Below are 14164 nucleotides of genomic sequence, written 5' to 3'. Positions count from 1 at the left end.
ACTTACCACATGGAATGCCTCGGGAGAATGCTGAAAACTAAGCAGCATATGAGAGAGGACTGCAAGAGCACCAGGTCTCACGAGAGGAAACCAAAGTCGGTTAAAAACCTGCGGAAGGAGACACCATCCTCAGAGTTCACAGCTAAAGATTTATTAACCCTTCTCTATAGCTGACAGCTCATTATGCCAGTGTCCTATCCTAACATATTATTAGAAGAAAATGAAAGAACAAAGGATTGAAATTAAAGAGAATTTAGTGGTCTAAACAATTCTCAAAATTCCCACACTAATTAAAATTATGCAAATGAGCTTACGGTTCCCTAGGTCGCTATCATTCAGTTTACTCGATCAGTATTTACTGAACACCTACTATTATTTGGCACTGCTCCAGTTACTATAGGCCATCCATGGCTTATGGCTAAGAGGACATGTACAAGATAATAAAAAGAAATAAATAGCAATACATGCTACAAATACAAAGTAGAACACAGTGACCAGCAAACACTGGGCAGCAAAGGAGTCTGCCATTTTAAAGAGGGTGTTAAAAATGACCCAGAAAAATGTGACAGCTGAGTGTAAACTGAGGGATATCAGCTCCACAGACAGGACAAGAGCATTTATGAACAGACAAGACAGTATTGCAAAGGCCCCAGACCATCCAGACTGGTGCACCAGACAACTAAGGGCAATGTCACTGAAGTAAGAGATGAAGGTGAAAACATCTGGAGATAGGATGACAGAAGACAGCAACGGGAGCTCTTGTGTAACATATGTAAGGAACTAAAGGCAGGACTAAGGAAGCTGCTGAAATCAATGTAACAAGAGATGATGACTTTACACCAGCAACAGGGATGAAATGGGTTAAAGGAGTAGTAGGATTCTGGGCATTTAAAGTTAGTAAATTTTATAGGACAGTGTTTGATAGACAGTAAAAAGAGAAGGGTTACTCCAAAGACTATGGCCCAAGTGAGTGGAAGCTATTCAAATAGCTATTTATCATGAGGGAGAGCACCAGGTTTGGGAGTAGAAATCAGTAGTCAGAGTGTGGATTTATATGAATTTAGTATTCTCGAGTATAGGCTACTCACTTCCTGAGTTAGTCAGTCAGAACATGTGTCTGTGTAATGTATTCTATCTTTCTTTTGCTGTAATAACTTTTTATGGAAAAAAACACAAACAAAATCTAAAATATCTCTACTAGTCCCCCTTCCCACTAAGAAAAGAAGAAAAGCAAAAGAGAAAGATCTGAGTTTAGATAACTGAATCAATGTGTGATGGTTTGAGTTAAGAGTGGCCCCCAAAGCCATATTTGAATGCGTAGTCAGCAGGGAGTAGAGCTATTTGAGGATTAGAAGGACTAGGAGGTGTGTCACTGGGGGTGGGCTTTGAGGTTTCCATGCCAAGTCCAGGTTCTGTCTGTCTGCTGTCTGAAGATCAGGATTCAAAGCTCTCAACTACTGCTCCAGAGCTATGTCTGTCTGCTTCCAGCCAGGAGGATCATGGGCCAATCCTCTGAAATTGTAAGTCAGCCGCAATTAAATGCTTTCTCTTATAAGAGCTTTTCTTGGTCACTGCCTTAGTTAGGGCTTCATTGTTGTGAACAGACACAATGATTGAAGCAACTCTCTTTTTTTAAAAAGAATTATTTATTTTATGTATATAATTACATTATAGCTGAATTCAGACACACCAGAAGAGGGCATCTGGTCCCATTACAGATGGTTGTGAGCTACGATGTGCTGGGAATTGAACTCAGGACCTCTGGAAGTACAGTCAGTGTTCCTAACTGCTGAGCCACCTCTCCATCCCCATGAAGCAACTCTTATTAAAACAAAACAAAGCAAAACAAAACAAAACAAAAAAACCAAACAAACATTTAATTGGGGCTGGTTTGTAATGGCGGGAACAGAGACCAGGAAGATATAATGCTGGAGCTGAGAGTTCTACATCTTCATCTGCAGACAGCAGAAGGGGACTGTGTCTGGGCAGAGCATGAGCATAGGAGACCTCAAAGCCCCCTCCCCTCCAGCACACACTTCCTCTAACAAGGCCACACCTTCTAATAGTGCCACTCCCATACATATATGAGTCTATGGAAGCCATTCTATTCAAATCACCATAGTCATGGTGTCTCTTCACAGTAATACAATAGTAACTAAGACAAAATGAATACCTAATTTAAGGGTAAATAGTAAACTAAAATATAAATCTGTTATGCCTTAAGTTAGACACCTTATTTAAATCCATGCAGCATCTATGGTTACTGTATGGTATAGAACACTTGCAGTAAGTATGGATTAAGAAGAAAGTGGACCAAAGATAAGTTAAAACAGAGCCTGGTAATGTCAGCAAAAGACAAGAGTCAAGAGGGCATAAAGTCCTGGGAATTAAACAAAGACAGTGTTTTAATGAGGGAGTGACTTGGCTGAGGATGTAGATCAGGGGTGAAGCTTGCCTAACTCTGGGCTGGATTCCTAGCACTGGGAAAAACCAAAACTCAAAAGAAAAATTGTGATCAATTGTGTCCTGCATTGGCAACACAGAGTGCAGAGTCTCAAGGCAGTTAGGTGGGGCGTAGTGCTAGAAGTCTGACATTTTGCATTTAAGAGCTCTTGGAGCCAAGCATGGTGCCTTTCTATTTGTGTGGTTAAGACATGAGGATTGTGAATTTGAGGTCAGTCTGGGCTCCATAGTGAGACTGTCTCTAAAAACCAGAAGATGGAAAACAAACATCATCAAACCAACACTAACAAGAACAGAGAAACAACTAAAGTGAATGAAAACTGTTTGAAAACTGCAAACTAGTTTCAATTGACTATCTCTGTTTCACTGGCTTTTGCCCCCCAAACCTATTTAAAACAAAACCAAAACTAGGAACATACTCAGAATTCTATGCACTCCAATGGGCTCGTCTACTTCTACTCACCAGTTCTATTTTCAGCAAAGTAACATCTATCAAAATAGTAAACTTCTGAACAGCTGCCAGTCCTTTCAGGAGAGCAATTACCCACGTATCTACATGCTGAGCCAATGGCCAGGACAGCCAGTCAATCATTCTGAAAAAAACCAAAACAAAACACAATTATCAGTATTTAAAGTACTTTCAACATTAGTTAGGAGTAGCAAGAGTTACAGTAAGCAACCATTCAGTTTGTGACTCTGTTTACTGAGCTTCTCTAGTAAAAGAAATATACAGAAATGAATGTAACTGTGGCCTGTCTTGAAGCACTTTCTGGTCTTGTAAGCAATATATTCCCATAAGACTTTATGATAAATGATCACTTCTCATAAATGCCAAATTTCTTTTTTTTTTTTTTTAAAGATTTATTTATTATATGTAAGTACACTGTAGCTGTCTTCAGACACTCCAGAAGAGGGCGCCAGATCTCGTTACGGATGGTTGTGAGCCACCATGTGGTTGCTGGGATTTGAACTTTGGACCTTCGGAAGAGCAGTCAGGTGCTCTTACCCACTGAGCCATCTCACCAGCCCAATGCCAAATTTCTTTTTTTTTTTTTTTTTTTTTTTTTTTTGGTTTTTCGAGACAGGGTTTCTCTGTATAGCCCTGGCTGTCCTGGAACTCACTTTGTAGACCAGGCTGGCCTCGAACTCAGAAATCCACCTGCCTCTGCCTCCCGAGTGCTGGGATTAAAGGCGTGCGCCACCACGCCAGGCTGCCAAATTTCTAATGGATGCTTGATATAGGGATATCAAAAATTTGTTCAACAGTAAATGTTATAAGAGGAGTTTAAAAATCAGACATCTGATGTCTGCAATGAAGATTTTGCTTTTTGGTAAGCAATGTAATATGAAAGACACCATTTAAAGAGGCTACATTCTGAACCCTGAAGCAGGTAGGTGCCGTGCCTATGCTTCTTTAAAATCGTATACACAATGGCAACACAAGGAAACCCCCGATCATAACAGACACTCACTATGCAAATATTCTAATGATCTGTTTTACATTACCATCTATTTCCTTTAGTAAATATCAAGTCACTTCAATGGAAAAAAGACAAAGGAATCTGGGTTCTGATGAAGCCGCTTTCTAAAGCTAGCTGTGTAGCACACTGAAGACCAGTACAACTCTTTGGAAAGCAGCCAGGCTACATGTTTATGAAACCCGGTGAAGCAATCTATTTAGATGGATTACATACTAATATAAGAGTAAGGAAAATTCTTAGGTTTCTGAAGGCTTAAAAAATCTCAATTCATGATTCATTAGTTGGGGGAATCTAACATTGGAAATACTCATCATGGCTGTAACCCTCCATCAAATATTAACACAAGGAGCAATTTGCATCCTTCTAAAAAGTTTATTTATATTAATGTGTGAGCATGTATATATGTGTATGTGGGATCTGAGGAGTGAGCTTAGGTTGCCAGACTCGTGGAGAATATACATCTGAGCCATCTCATCTCAATGACTACAAACGAAAACATAAATACTGAGGACATAAGCCAGTGACCGAGAGAACACCACCACGACATCAGCGCTGCCCAGCCATTTACCTTAGGGCTGGAGTACCGTCTCTGTCAGTCTTTCAAGACAGGGTCTCACAGTGTTGCCCAAGCTAGCCTTAAACTTGTGGCAATATTCTATTGTAGGCCCCCAAGTGTTGGGTTTCTAGTAGTGCACAACTTTTTTTTTTTGCTTTTAAGATTTAAATGTTTTAAAAAGTATGAGGATCCCAAGTACAATGTACACTAACTGCTGTTATCTGGGTGCCCTCCATTCTCTACACAAATTTTGTTTTCTTTTTTCCTGACTTCTCACCATAACAGTAATGGTTCTAAGTCATTGGCACAGTTGCTATTAGCTATCTTCCAACTATTGCAGGGCTGCTTGTCAGAAAAATCTGTAGGCATTATACAGAGACTAAGGAAGATACATGTATTTCTGAAGAGTACATTCACGTCGGGGCAGGTACTGAGTTGAGCTGGTAGAGTGCTTTTTAGTTGGCCATGTACAGAGCCTTGGGATGGATCATCAACACTTTGAAAGTTGACACTGCTACAAATTCCAGCTCTTGAGATGAGGGTCAGAAACTAAAGGTCATCCTTGGCTACTATCAAGTTTGGGGGTGGGCAGTCTGTGATGTAGGAGATGCTGTTTCAAAAGGTAAATGCAAACTTAGTATGGTGGTACATGCTACTTTAATTACAGCACTTGGGAGGCAGACAGGCAGACAGGCAGATAGGCAGAGGCAGATCTCTGTTAATATAGAGGTCAGAAAAGTATATATAATAAGACTGTCTCAAGGAAAAAAAAAGCAAAATAAAACCTATAGCAGTATGTTGTATTCTCATGCTGGGATGATACCTTAGAGGTAGAACTCTTGCCTAGTGTATGCCTTGGGTTTGATCCATAGCATTGCAACCTCCTCCCCTAAATGTATACCCAAGCATTGTTTATGATATGGTAAAATTAAAAAAAAAAGTAACCTGCCACCCGTAAAGGAAAGAAAGGTACACTGTAGTCCTGACAATGCAGAATACCATGGAGGTATGAGGACACTGTAAGATGGAAAGGTAAGAAGAGTAGGGCATGGTGGCTCACTTGTAATCTTACTTATGAGCCCAAGGAAGGAGGGCTGCTATAAATTAGAGAATAGCCTGAATCAGAAAGTGAGATCTAAGCCAGCCTGGGGTAGACTAGAGTCTCCTCCTACCCTCCCCCCAAATAAAAGATCTGAGATTTTGGACTCATGTCAGAGTAGATCAAGTGCATGCAAGGCCAGGACCTTCACCTCACTTTAAAGAGAGAATTGAATGGAAGGAGGAGTAATGTACACTCACAATGCGTCTTTACTACTAATAATCATCTTATTTGCCTTTCCTGGTGTGTCCTCTTCAAGCTTCTCATTTTATAAGTCTCCATTCTACCTTACACTCATGTACTGGAATCTAATCCTGAATGGAGAAATGAGGCCCCTGGGAGGTACAATGCCACGAGCAAGGCCCATATGACTGGGATTAGTACTCTGATAAAGGTGCTAAGGATGACTGACCCTGCACCTTCCACTATCCAAGAACACGAGAGAAGTTCTATGGTGTCTTGAGCTCAGATTTTCAACCATCAGAACTATAAGAATTGTACGTCTGCTTATAAATTAGCCAGTCTAAGGTTTTTTTTTTTTTTTTTTTTCTGTTGTCGTGATTTGTTTTTAACAGCAGCCCAGACAGAAGTCATTCATGAGACAAATACCTGAGTGTTTACTCTATAGCTAGAAAGTACTAGAGAGTGTTATGGACCGATATACGTCCTGCCTGTGATTTGGAAGAAGTTAGGAAAGCTGTCAACTGTCCAAGACTCATCTGGCAGTGTTACTGCTGTTTGCACTATGTATGCTCTAGATGTTATAATGCACTTTGGGATGTACTTCAGTTTTAACAGTGGCCGTCCTTTGTGTATTTCAGTCTTACAGGGATTGTGTTCTTTCATCTAATACTTTGGATTCCAGTGTTTGTAAGTAAGGCCATTTATTCCTACAGCTCAAAGAAATACACACAGCTTTAAAACCATAACATTACATTAAAACAGGCAGGTAGCTGGGTGGTGGTGCAGGCCTTTAATTCCAGCACTTGGAAGGCAGAGGCAGGCGGATCTCTGTGAGTTTGAGGTCAGCCAGGACAGCCTGGGTTATACAGAGAAACCCTGCTCTGAAAAACCAAAACTGGGCTGGAGAGATGGTTAAGAACACTGACTGCTCTTCTGAAGGTCCTGAGTTCAATTCCCAGCAACCACATGGTGGCTCTCAACCATCTGTAATGAGACCTGACGCCCCCTTCTGGAGTGTCAGAGGACAGCTACAGTGTACTTATATAATAGTGAATGAATCTTTGGGCCTGAGCGAGCAGGGCCGGAGCAAGCAGAGGTCCTAAGTTCAATTCCCAGCAACCACATGATGGCTCACAACCATCTGTACTCAGTGTACTCATATACATAAAAATAGATAAATCTTTTTTTTTTTTTTAAAGAAAAACCAAAACCAACCCCCATTCCCTCAAAAAACCTCACTAAAACAAAAACAACCACCACCACCACCACCACCACGCAATATTCTGAAAAGCAACAAAATGAGTTAACCATAAATTATGGAACATAATATAAAACCAACTTTTACTTTCCAAGGCAGCTTGAGGACTCCAGCTTTCAGTCTTATCTGGCCTACTGTTTTATAGATAGGATATTTTATACAGATAATTTGACTTGAGCGTTCTTTTGAAAATTCTGACGCAGAAAAACCAGATTTAAGTATCAAGAGACCCCTGGGGCTGAGGGCCATCTTCCTCTCTCAGAAGCTGCTTATATAGTGTAGTCCACGTCATTTCACTGTTCCTGGCCTGTTTCCTACTTGAATGTTATACCTGTTCTTGGAATATATTTACATATGAGTAAACAGACTATTGTAACAGTACAGATGTGATCTCACAAATGGTAGAGACAGAAAAATGACATTCTAAGAATTATTCTTTAAAAAAAATATTTATTTTTATATATGAGAGCTCTATCTATATTTATACCTTACACCTGTGTGCCAAAAGAGGTCATCAGATTCCAATACAGATGGTTGTGAGCCACCATGTGGTTGCTGGGGATTGAACTCAGGACCTCTGAAAGAGCAGCTCTTAACCACCGAGCCATCTCTCCAGTATTTTTAAAGATAGAATTCAAAGGACTAGTGATATTAATCAACATAAGAGAAAGGATGGAGTTACTGCTTCTAGGTTTGTGATCTGAGAAATTAGAAGCACAAGTTACAGATGAAGCACAAGTTACAGATGAATTGGCTCCATTAACAGAGCACCACAAAGCAGCAGCTAGTATGAGTTTGTATTGGGTGGTGTCAGTGCACATGGCACTTTCTGAGAGCCCAACATAGAATACTTCAGTTCATGTAACTGTAATAAGAGACACAGAAGCCACTGTAATCCTTACCTGCTTAAACAGACTAAATACACAGACAGAAAGACTTAAGAAACAAAAATTAAGCAGCTAAATAAAGCTCAACCTCAATATGAAAATTCTGTCACCGAAATGCAGAAACTCAGCATCTGGGACAAGCACTATGGATGGGCACCATCATAAAGAAAACTGAGCAGGTTTTAAGACAAGGCAGGTACTCCCCGACTTATGACAGCACTGGATATCTATTGTAGATGAAAAATACCATAAGGAGTAAAACTTCCAATATAACAACCTACCAAACACCCTGATTTAGCCATATATTCCACTTGAGAATACTGGGCACCTACTCTGTTTGTGTGACTGACTTAGAGCTGTTGACTCACTGTATCTACTTGGCATTTTAATAAAGTCTCAAATTTATATGGTAGCCCAGGAAAAGCAGAACTCAGAAATCAAAGCACGGCTTCTAAGAAATGCTTGTTTTGGAAGCATCAGAAAGTTGAAAAATCATACTGAGCCACCCTAATGTCAGACCCCACCTGTGCTTGTAATATAGAACCACAGCACTGCTTCCTCTTTTACTTTAGTGCTATGGGCACCTCAATGAACCCTTCCTTAGCCATCTTACTGACAACTGCAAACTACCTAGTCACAGCCCACCCCTCTTCTTGTCTATCGTTTCCAACAAACTCATCATTTAACATACTAAGTCATCCACTGTATGTTCTAAAACAAAATCTAAATCCAAAACAAAAGCAATGTGATTATGTAGCAGTATGGCAAGAAAGCCAGGCCTGTTTAACTAGGGCACCCATTTCTATACATTTTAACATCTTAAAAATCAGGATAAAGGCTGGAGTCAGTGAAGTGCTATTACATTACCATTGGTCTCTCTGACTAGAAAGCAGCTATTTTTAACAGTTTGCTCAGGGAATTTTGAGCGGCCTGACACTCTTGTTAAGCACTCAGTAAGTCACTTTGAATGAATAACTTAGTTCAAGCATAAAAGTGCTGCAAAGGGCAAATTAGTTTCTATTTAGATATGGAGAGTAAGGATATGTTATCAGAAACAGCTGACAATCAGGCTGGCAGCACCTGTAGATGTCCAGTGACAGTGTGCTATTACTTTCAAATGGTTAAAAGAAAACAGCTAGGGCTGGAGAGATGGCTCAGTGGTTAAGAGCACTGACTGCTCTTCAAGAGATCCTGAGTTTAATTCCCAGCAACCACACGGTGGCTCATACCCATCTGTAATGGGATCTGGTGTATCTGAAGACAGCTACAGTGTACTCATATGCATAAAAAATAAATCAATCTTTAAAAAGCAAAACAACCCCCCCCAAATCACAAACAAACAAACAAACGAACAAAAAGAAAACAGCTAGAATAAGGGAAAGAAAATAGATTTCATGAGGCAAAGGTAGGGGCTGGAGAGATGGCTCGGCAGATAGGAGCCACTTGGTCTTACAGAGGATCCAAGTTTGATTTTCAGCACACACCTAGTGGTTCATAAACATCCATAATTCTAGTTGCAGGAGCTGACCTCTGACACCATGCGTGCACACAGTACACATACACATTCAAAAGCAAAACACATAAAATAAAATAAATAAATCCAAAGAGACAGGGGCAGAAGTGTCACCTATTGAGTCCGGCTGAAAGAGAAAAATAAAACCCCTACCTCGTTAAGAGAAACAAAACCAAACCCAGAATAATACGAGGATAACACCCCTCCCTCCCCCGCAAGAAGGCTACAGGAAACAGTAAGGAATAGATTGTCTAGAAAAACAACCCACCCACACAACTTCAAATGAGACTATAGGAAGGTGAATCATTCTAACTAATCTGGAGAAACTACAAATTTACTTCTAGATTTTAGTTTTAGAAATTTCTCCAAGTTTTTCACTATCCAAAAACCCAGACTATGTCCTGGTATGTAAACATCAAAGTACCTGCAGAGAGCTTGGGTCATACTCGCATCTTTTACATTTGGGTCAGTGGTTAGGCTCCTGATGAGGACTGTGATCATCTGCAGAGGAATATGCTGCACCAGGCTTGCCAAGGCAACCGAGGGCTCAAAGGATGCATCTAGTTGTTAAGTTGAAAAGACAGACAAATATGGCATGGAGATTAAAAGTGAAGTACATCATGGGTAGACTCTAAATCGAAAGTTAAACCATAAAAGAGAGGTTAAGAGGAAATAGCAATAATCACTCATTCTATAGCCACATCACTAAATTAGAAAAACTATTGTTAAGTTTTTTCAATAAGCTACTTTGTTGTTAATAGTACATTTATGGGTTTAGATAATACTTTAGAAAGCAGTAATCAGGGGTGGGTAAGAACCAGTCAAATATTCTAATTTCCATGTCAGAGGCTCATATTATAGTTGTCATTACACTCCTGTGATACTTGAAAAAAATCTTAAGAGTAGAAATTAAGGCGAAGGGTTGGCTTTGCTTATATAAAATGTAAGGCATCAAGATGGTCTGCTTCAGTAGTACAATGAAAGACTTGGAAAAAACTTCTAACAGCTATGACAAACTACAAGTCCGATGATAGGAAGGGGAAGCAAATGCCCCTGGTATTTCTTAACCCCGTCAGACTATGGGAGCCTTTAAAGCTCAACCCTCATTTCTGGCTAAGGTAAAAAGGGGCAGCTCCACAAAGTTCACTCTGACTCTGGTTGTGAACCTACTGCTTCACAACTGCCAGACTTTAAAGCACCTTCAAGGACAGACACAGACAAGATTCTAGCTGAGGTTTTCTAAGACCTTTCCCTAGTTTTTGAGGATGCAGTTCATGATAAAGATAAGACAGACTACTTACTACCTAAGCTGTCACACTTGTCTTCATGCTCCCTGGATCTCCTGTCACATACACTGTTGTGGAGTGAAATGCTGACATTTAAAAACCACTATATGGTATACCGGGACAATCTTATAATAGATTGTGCACGACTCATGAATATTTTAAAAATGAGAACACCAGAAAACAGAAAAAAAAAAAAAAAAAAAAAAAAACCAAACCCAACAAAATACCCTTCAATAAGATGATGGGTTACACACAGTAACTATAACCCCCTGCGGCAAGCATCATATATGACCATTAGTCAGTAATGACTAGAAGCGTTTCATCCTGGCTGTCAGCCTGTAAGAATTCCAAAACTGGAGCAGAGGTGGTGTAATTAAATGACTTGTTCAGTGACAAAGGTGTTTGGACTTAGGCATCCTCAACGTTTTGGCTCCAGCGTACCATTCTGAACAAGGCAGTGAAGAGTAACATTTTGCATAAGGGTATTTAGTTTTGCTCTCCGTCAAGAACGTCTCTTACTGGAGGAGTTACTCTAATAAAATAGGCTGGCTGGCCTCTTTCAGTACCCCAAAAGAGAATGCTTCTGGGAAAAAAGTGCACTGTGTTTATGAGACACACGTGTTGAATTTCCAAGACACACTTTCCTGAAATAATGACCCTTACTTACCTGTGGAAGAGATGCTTGCAAAAACTTCTTGCAGAGAAGGTAGCAGCGTGGAGGGCTCAGCCTTCCAAATATTCTGTAGTAAGGTACTCACTTTCGTTACCTGGGAGACATACTCCCGTAGCTCCTTCTCATGAGTGGACACGCACTGGAAATGACCTATCGTTCGAACCAGCTGTTGACAGAAGGTAACTGACAGTTTCCCTTTGGGGACGCACTGCACGAAATCGGTCAGAAGGTCGCTCAGCCGGGCACAGAGCACTGGCTCCGGCCTCTCGCAAACCATTCGCAGGACCTCCACCTGGAGCAGGCTGAAGAGATCCAGCACCGACGGGCAGCTCATAATCAGCTTCAGGCCGTTGTGAATGTAGTCCAGGATGGCGACGTCCTTCCTGTCCACTGAGTGGTAGCCCTGCTGAAGGAGGCCCAACACGAAAGTCTTGTTGAAGAAGGACTCGAACTCCGGCCGGTGGTACCGCGCGTAGGCCTCCAGCACCTGGTGGCCCACTTGTCGCTGGAAAGGGTCCTGGCCCTCCAGGATGAGGCGGGTCGTTAGGTCAAACATGGCCTCGCACTGCGCCTCGTCGAGCCAATGCTCCGCGAACTCCACCACCTTCCGCACAATCATCCGCTTGAGCGGCAGCGGGTGCGAGGAGCTCACCAGGCCTTCCAGGATCTTGTCCATCGTCGCCACTCTGCAAGGCCAGGCCCAGGGGATAAGGAGCTGGCGGCGGCAGCCCCGGGGGGCAGCAAAGCGCCGCGGCGGGGAGGAACTTGGAGCCAACCAGCAGCAGGACCGGCCACCGCCACCGCCGCCTCAGCAGCCACATTTATCGAGTGGGAAGGCCCATCCGAGCCGGGACGGGAGCGAGCGATTCTGGGACGCCGAAAGGCTGCGGGTCCCCGCGGTCCGCCTCAGGGGCCGGAGGTCCGCACACGGCTGCCTCGCTGGGCCCGCGACCTCTCTCAGCTCGGGGCGCAGGGACCCTCCAGGCTGAGCTGGAAGGTGAGGAGCACCTTCGTGTCCCGGGTCAGTGCGGAGCCCCGGCTCCCGCGGGTGGGCAGTTAAAAGCCGCCCTAGGTTGAGTCTGGAGGCGCTGTCAACGCGAATACCTCGATCTGCCAAGGAGAGGAGCCGGAGGCGCGGAACACCCTGAACCCGGAAGCAGAAATACTGGCGAATAGGAAGTGAAGCTCCGAGGTACAGCGGATAGGTCCGCCCTCGCCCCGCCCACTTTCTTCCGGTCCTTCCTGGCTACGTTCGACCCATTTCCTGCTGGCCCCGCCCCTCCCCCTTCTCCATGTAGCTCCTCCCCCGACAGGCCGCGCCCCCTTCCCTGGCGCGCAGGCGCGGAGACACGGAGTGAGTCGCGCGGCCACTCTCGCGTCACTGGAGACTGTGTGGTATGTCACTGGCGGACTTCCGGAGGCGCTGCTCAGGGAGCCTAGAGGGCATGTCTGTACTCTGAGGTTCTTGTCGCCGGACGTGGATTCCGTCAGTGTTACGGGTTAGAAACTCAGAGACCACTCAGCGCGAGCGAACCGAGAGTCTATACTGAACCGCTGGCGACTGCCGGGGGGTGGGGGAACCCTTCTCCCAGAGCAGCCGGGAGAACGCACTGTACAGGGAGCTGTAAAAGGCAGAGAACACGGAAACACTACTTCCTTGTTTGCCCTTGGCAGGGGGAATAAAGTAAGCAAGCTGCTTACTAGAAGCCCAAAACGTGCAGTTGCCTGAGGCATTTCCCCGAGTTTCTAGGGCAGGGTTGGGGTACAGGACTTTTCACTTTCATCAGGGAATGATGTGTCAGTTTCCAGGTAAACCAAAGATGGCTCCAGCTGAGACAAAATGGAGGAACTCCTTTTTTTTAACTATGTCATAGTCTGAGACATGTTGCTTATGAAGACAATTCGAGGAAGTGCTATTAATTGTTTAAGATCTTGTGTCTGAGAAAATTTTGGAAACGCGAGAAGAGCACTAGTTTAGGAAGTGAAGAAAGTATAAGGAAAAAAAAAAACAACCAAGCTTTGGGGAAAATCTTTCTAAAGACCTTGTTAGGCCCAGACAAACTCCAATGTCTTAAATGGCTGGGATTTTCTTCTGAAACGATTGCTAATGTAGAGTACTGGTGGCTCATATATTTAGTGGTGATTCAAAACAAGGTTGTAAAAATAGATTTTTTTTTAGTGGGTGGTGTTAGTACATGCCTTTAATCCCAGCACTTGGGAGGCAGAGGCAAATGGATTTCTGAGTTTGAAGCCAGCCTGGTCTACAGAGTGAGTTCCAGGACAGTCAGGGCTACACAGAGAAACCCTGTCTGGAAAAACTAAAAAAATAAAAATAGTGAGCTTTTGTATTCAGTGTTCAGTGTATAAGCAAGAGCCTTCTCAGCTAAATTTAGATCCAGGCATGGTGGCATCCACCTTTAATCCATGGAGATAAGGCCAAGCAGATCTCTGAGTTCAAGGCCAGCCTGGGACAAGCAGGTTCTAGGTGAAGAGCTTAACTCAAGGCATGGTGGTACATGCTTTTAGTTCCAGCATTACAAGAGACAGCCAAATAGGTCTCTGAGTTCAAAGTCAATCTACAGAGCAAGTTTCAGGAAACCCAAGCTTAGGCAGAGAGGGAGTTGGAAAACAGAAAGCTGATAATAGAACATGGTGGGAGTGGGAGGACATATTCCAGCTTAAGCAAGCAGCAGAACTTGGCAGCTTTGGCCATGTGGCTCTTGCTTTAAAGAAAGGACTACTGGGACAATTGATGCTGGTAGCTG

The 14164-nt window shown here is 42.9% G+C and overlaps 1 protein-coding gene across 1 annotated transcript in view; it reads right to left on the bottom strand.

Annotated features, from left to right (window-relative positions):
• Positions 1-12556, bottom strand: part of Usp38 (ubiquitin specific peptidase 38) — a 32216-nt gene extending 19660 nt beyond the window's left edge. The window contains exons 1-4 of the mRNA XM_021170325.3: positions 11394-12556; positions 9865-10000; positions 2927-3056; positions 7-108 (exon numbers count right to left, since the gene is read on the bottom strand). Coding sequence (XP_021025984.1) covers positions 7-108; positions 2927-3056; positions 9865-10000; positions 11394-12075 — 1050 coding nt within the window. The 5' untranslated portion in view covers positions 12076-12556. The remainder of the gene's footprint in view (positions 1-6; positions 109-2926; positions 3057-9864; positions 10001-11393) is intronic.
• Between the last annotated feature and the right edge of the window lie 1608 nt (positions 12557-14164).

The sequence above is a fragment of the Mus caroli genome, unplaced genomic scaffold (genome assembly GCF_978045245.1).
Source record: "Mus caroli unplaced genomic scaffold, Mus_caroli_1 scaffold_10, whole genome shotgun sequence".
In the NCBI taxonomy this organism is placed as follows: Eukaryota; Metazoa; Chordata; class Mammalia; order Rodentia; family Muridae; genus Mus; species Mus caroli.
This window is presented reverse-complemented; position numbering and strand designations above follow the sequence as displayed.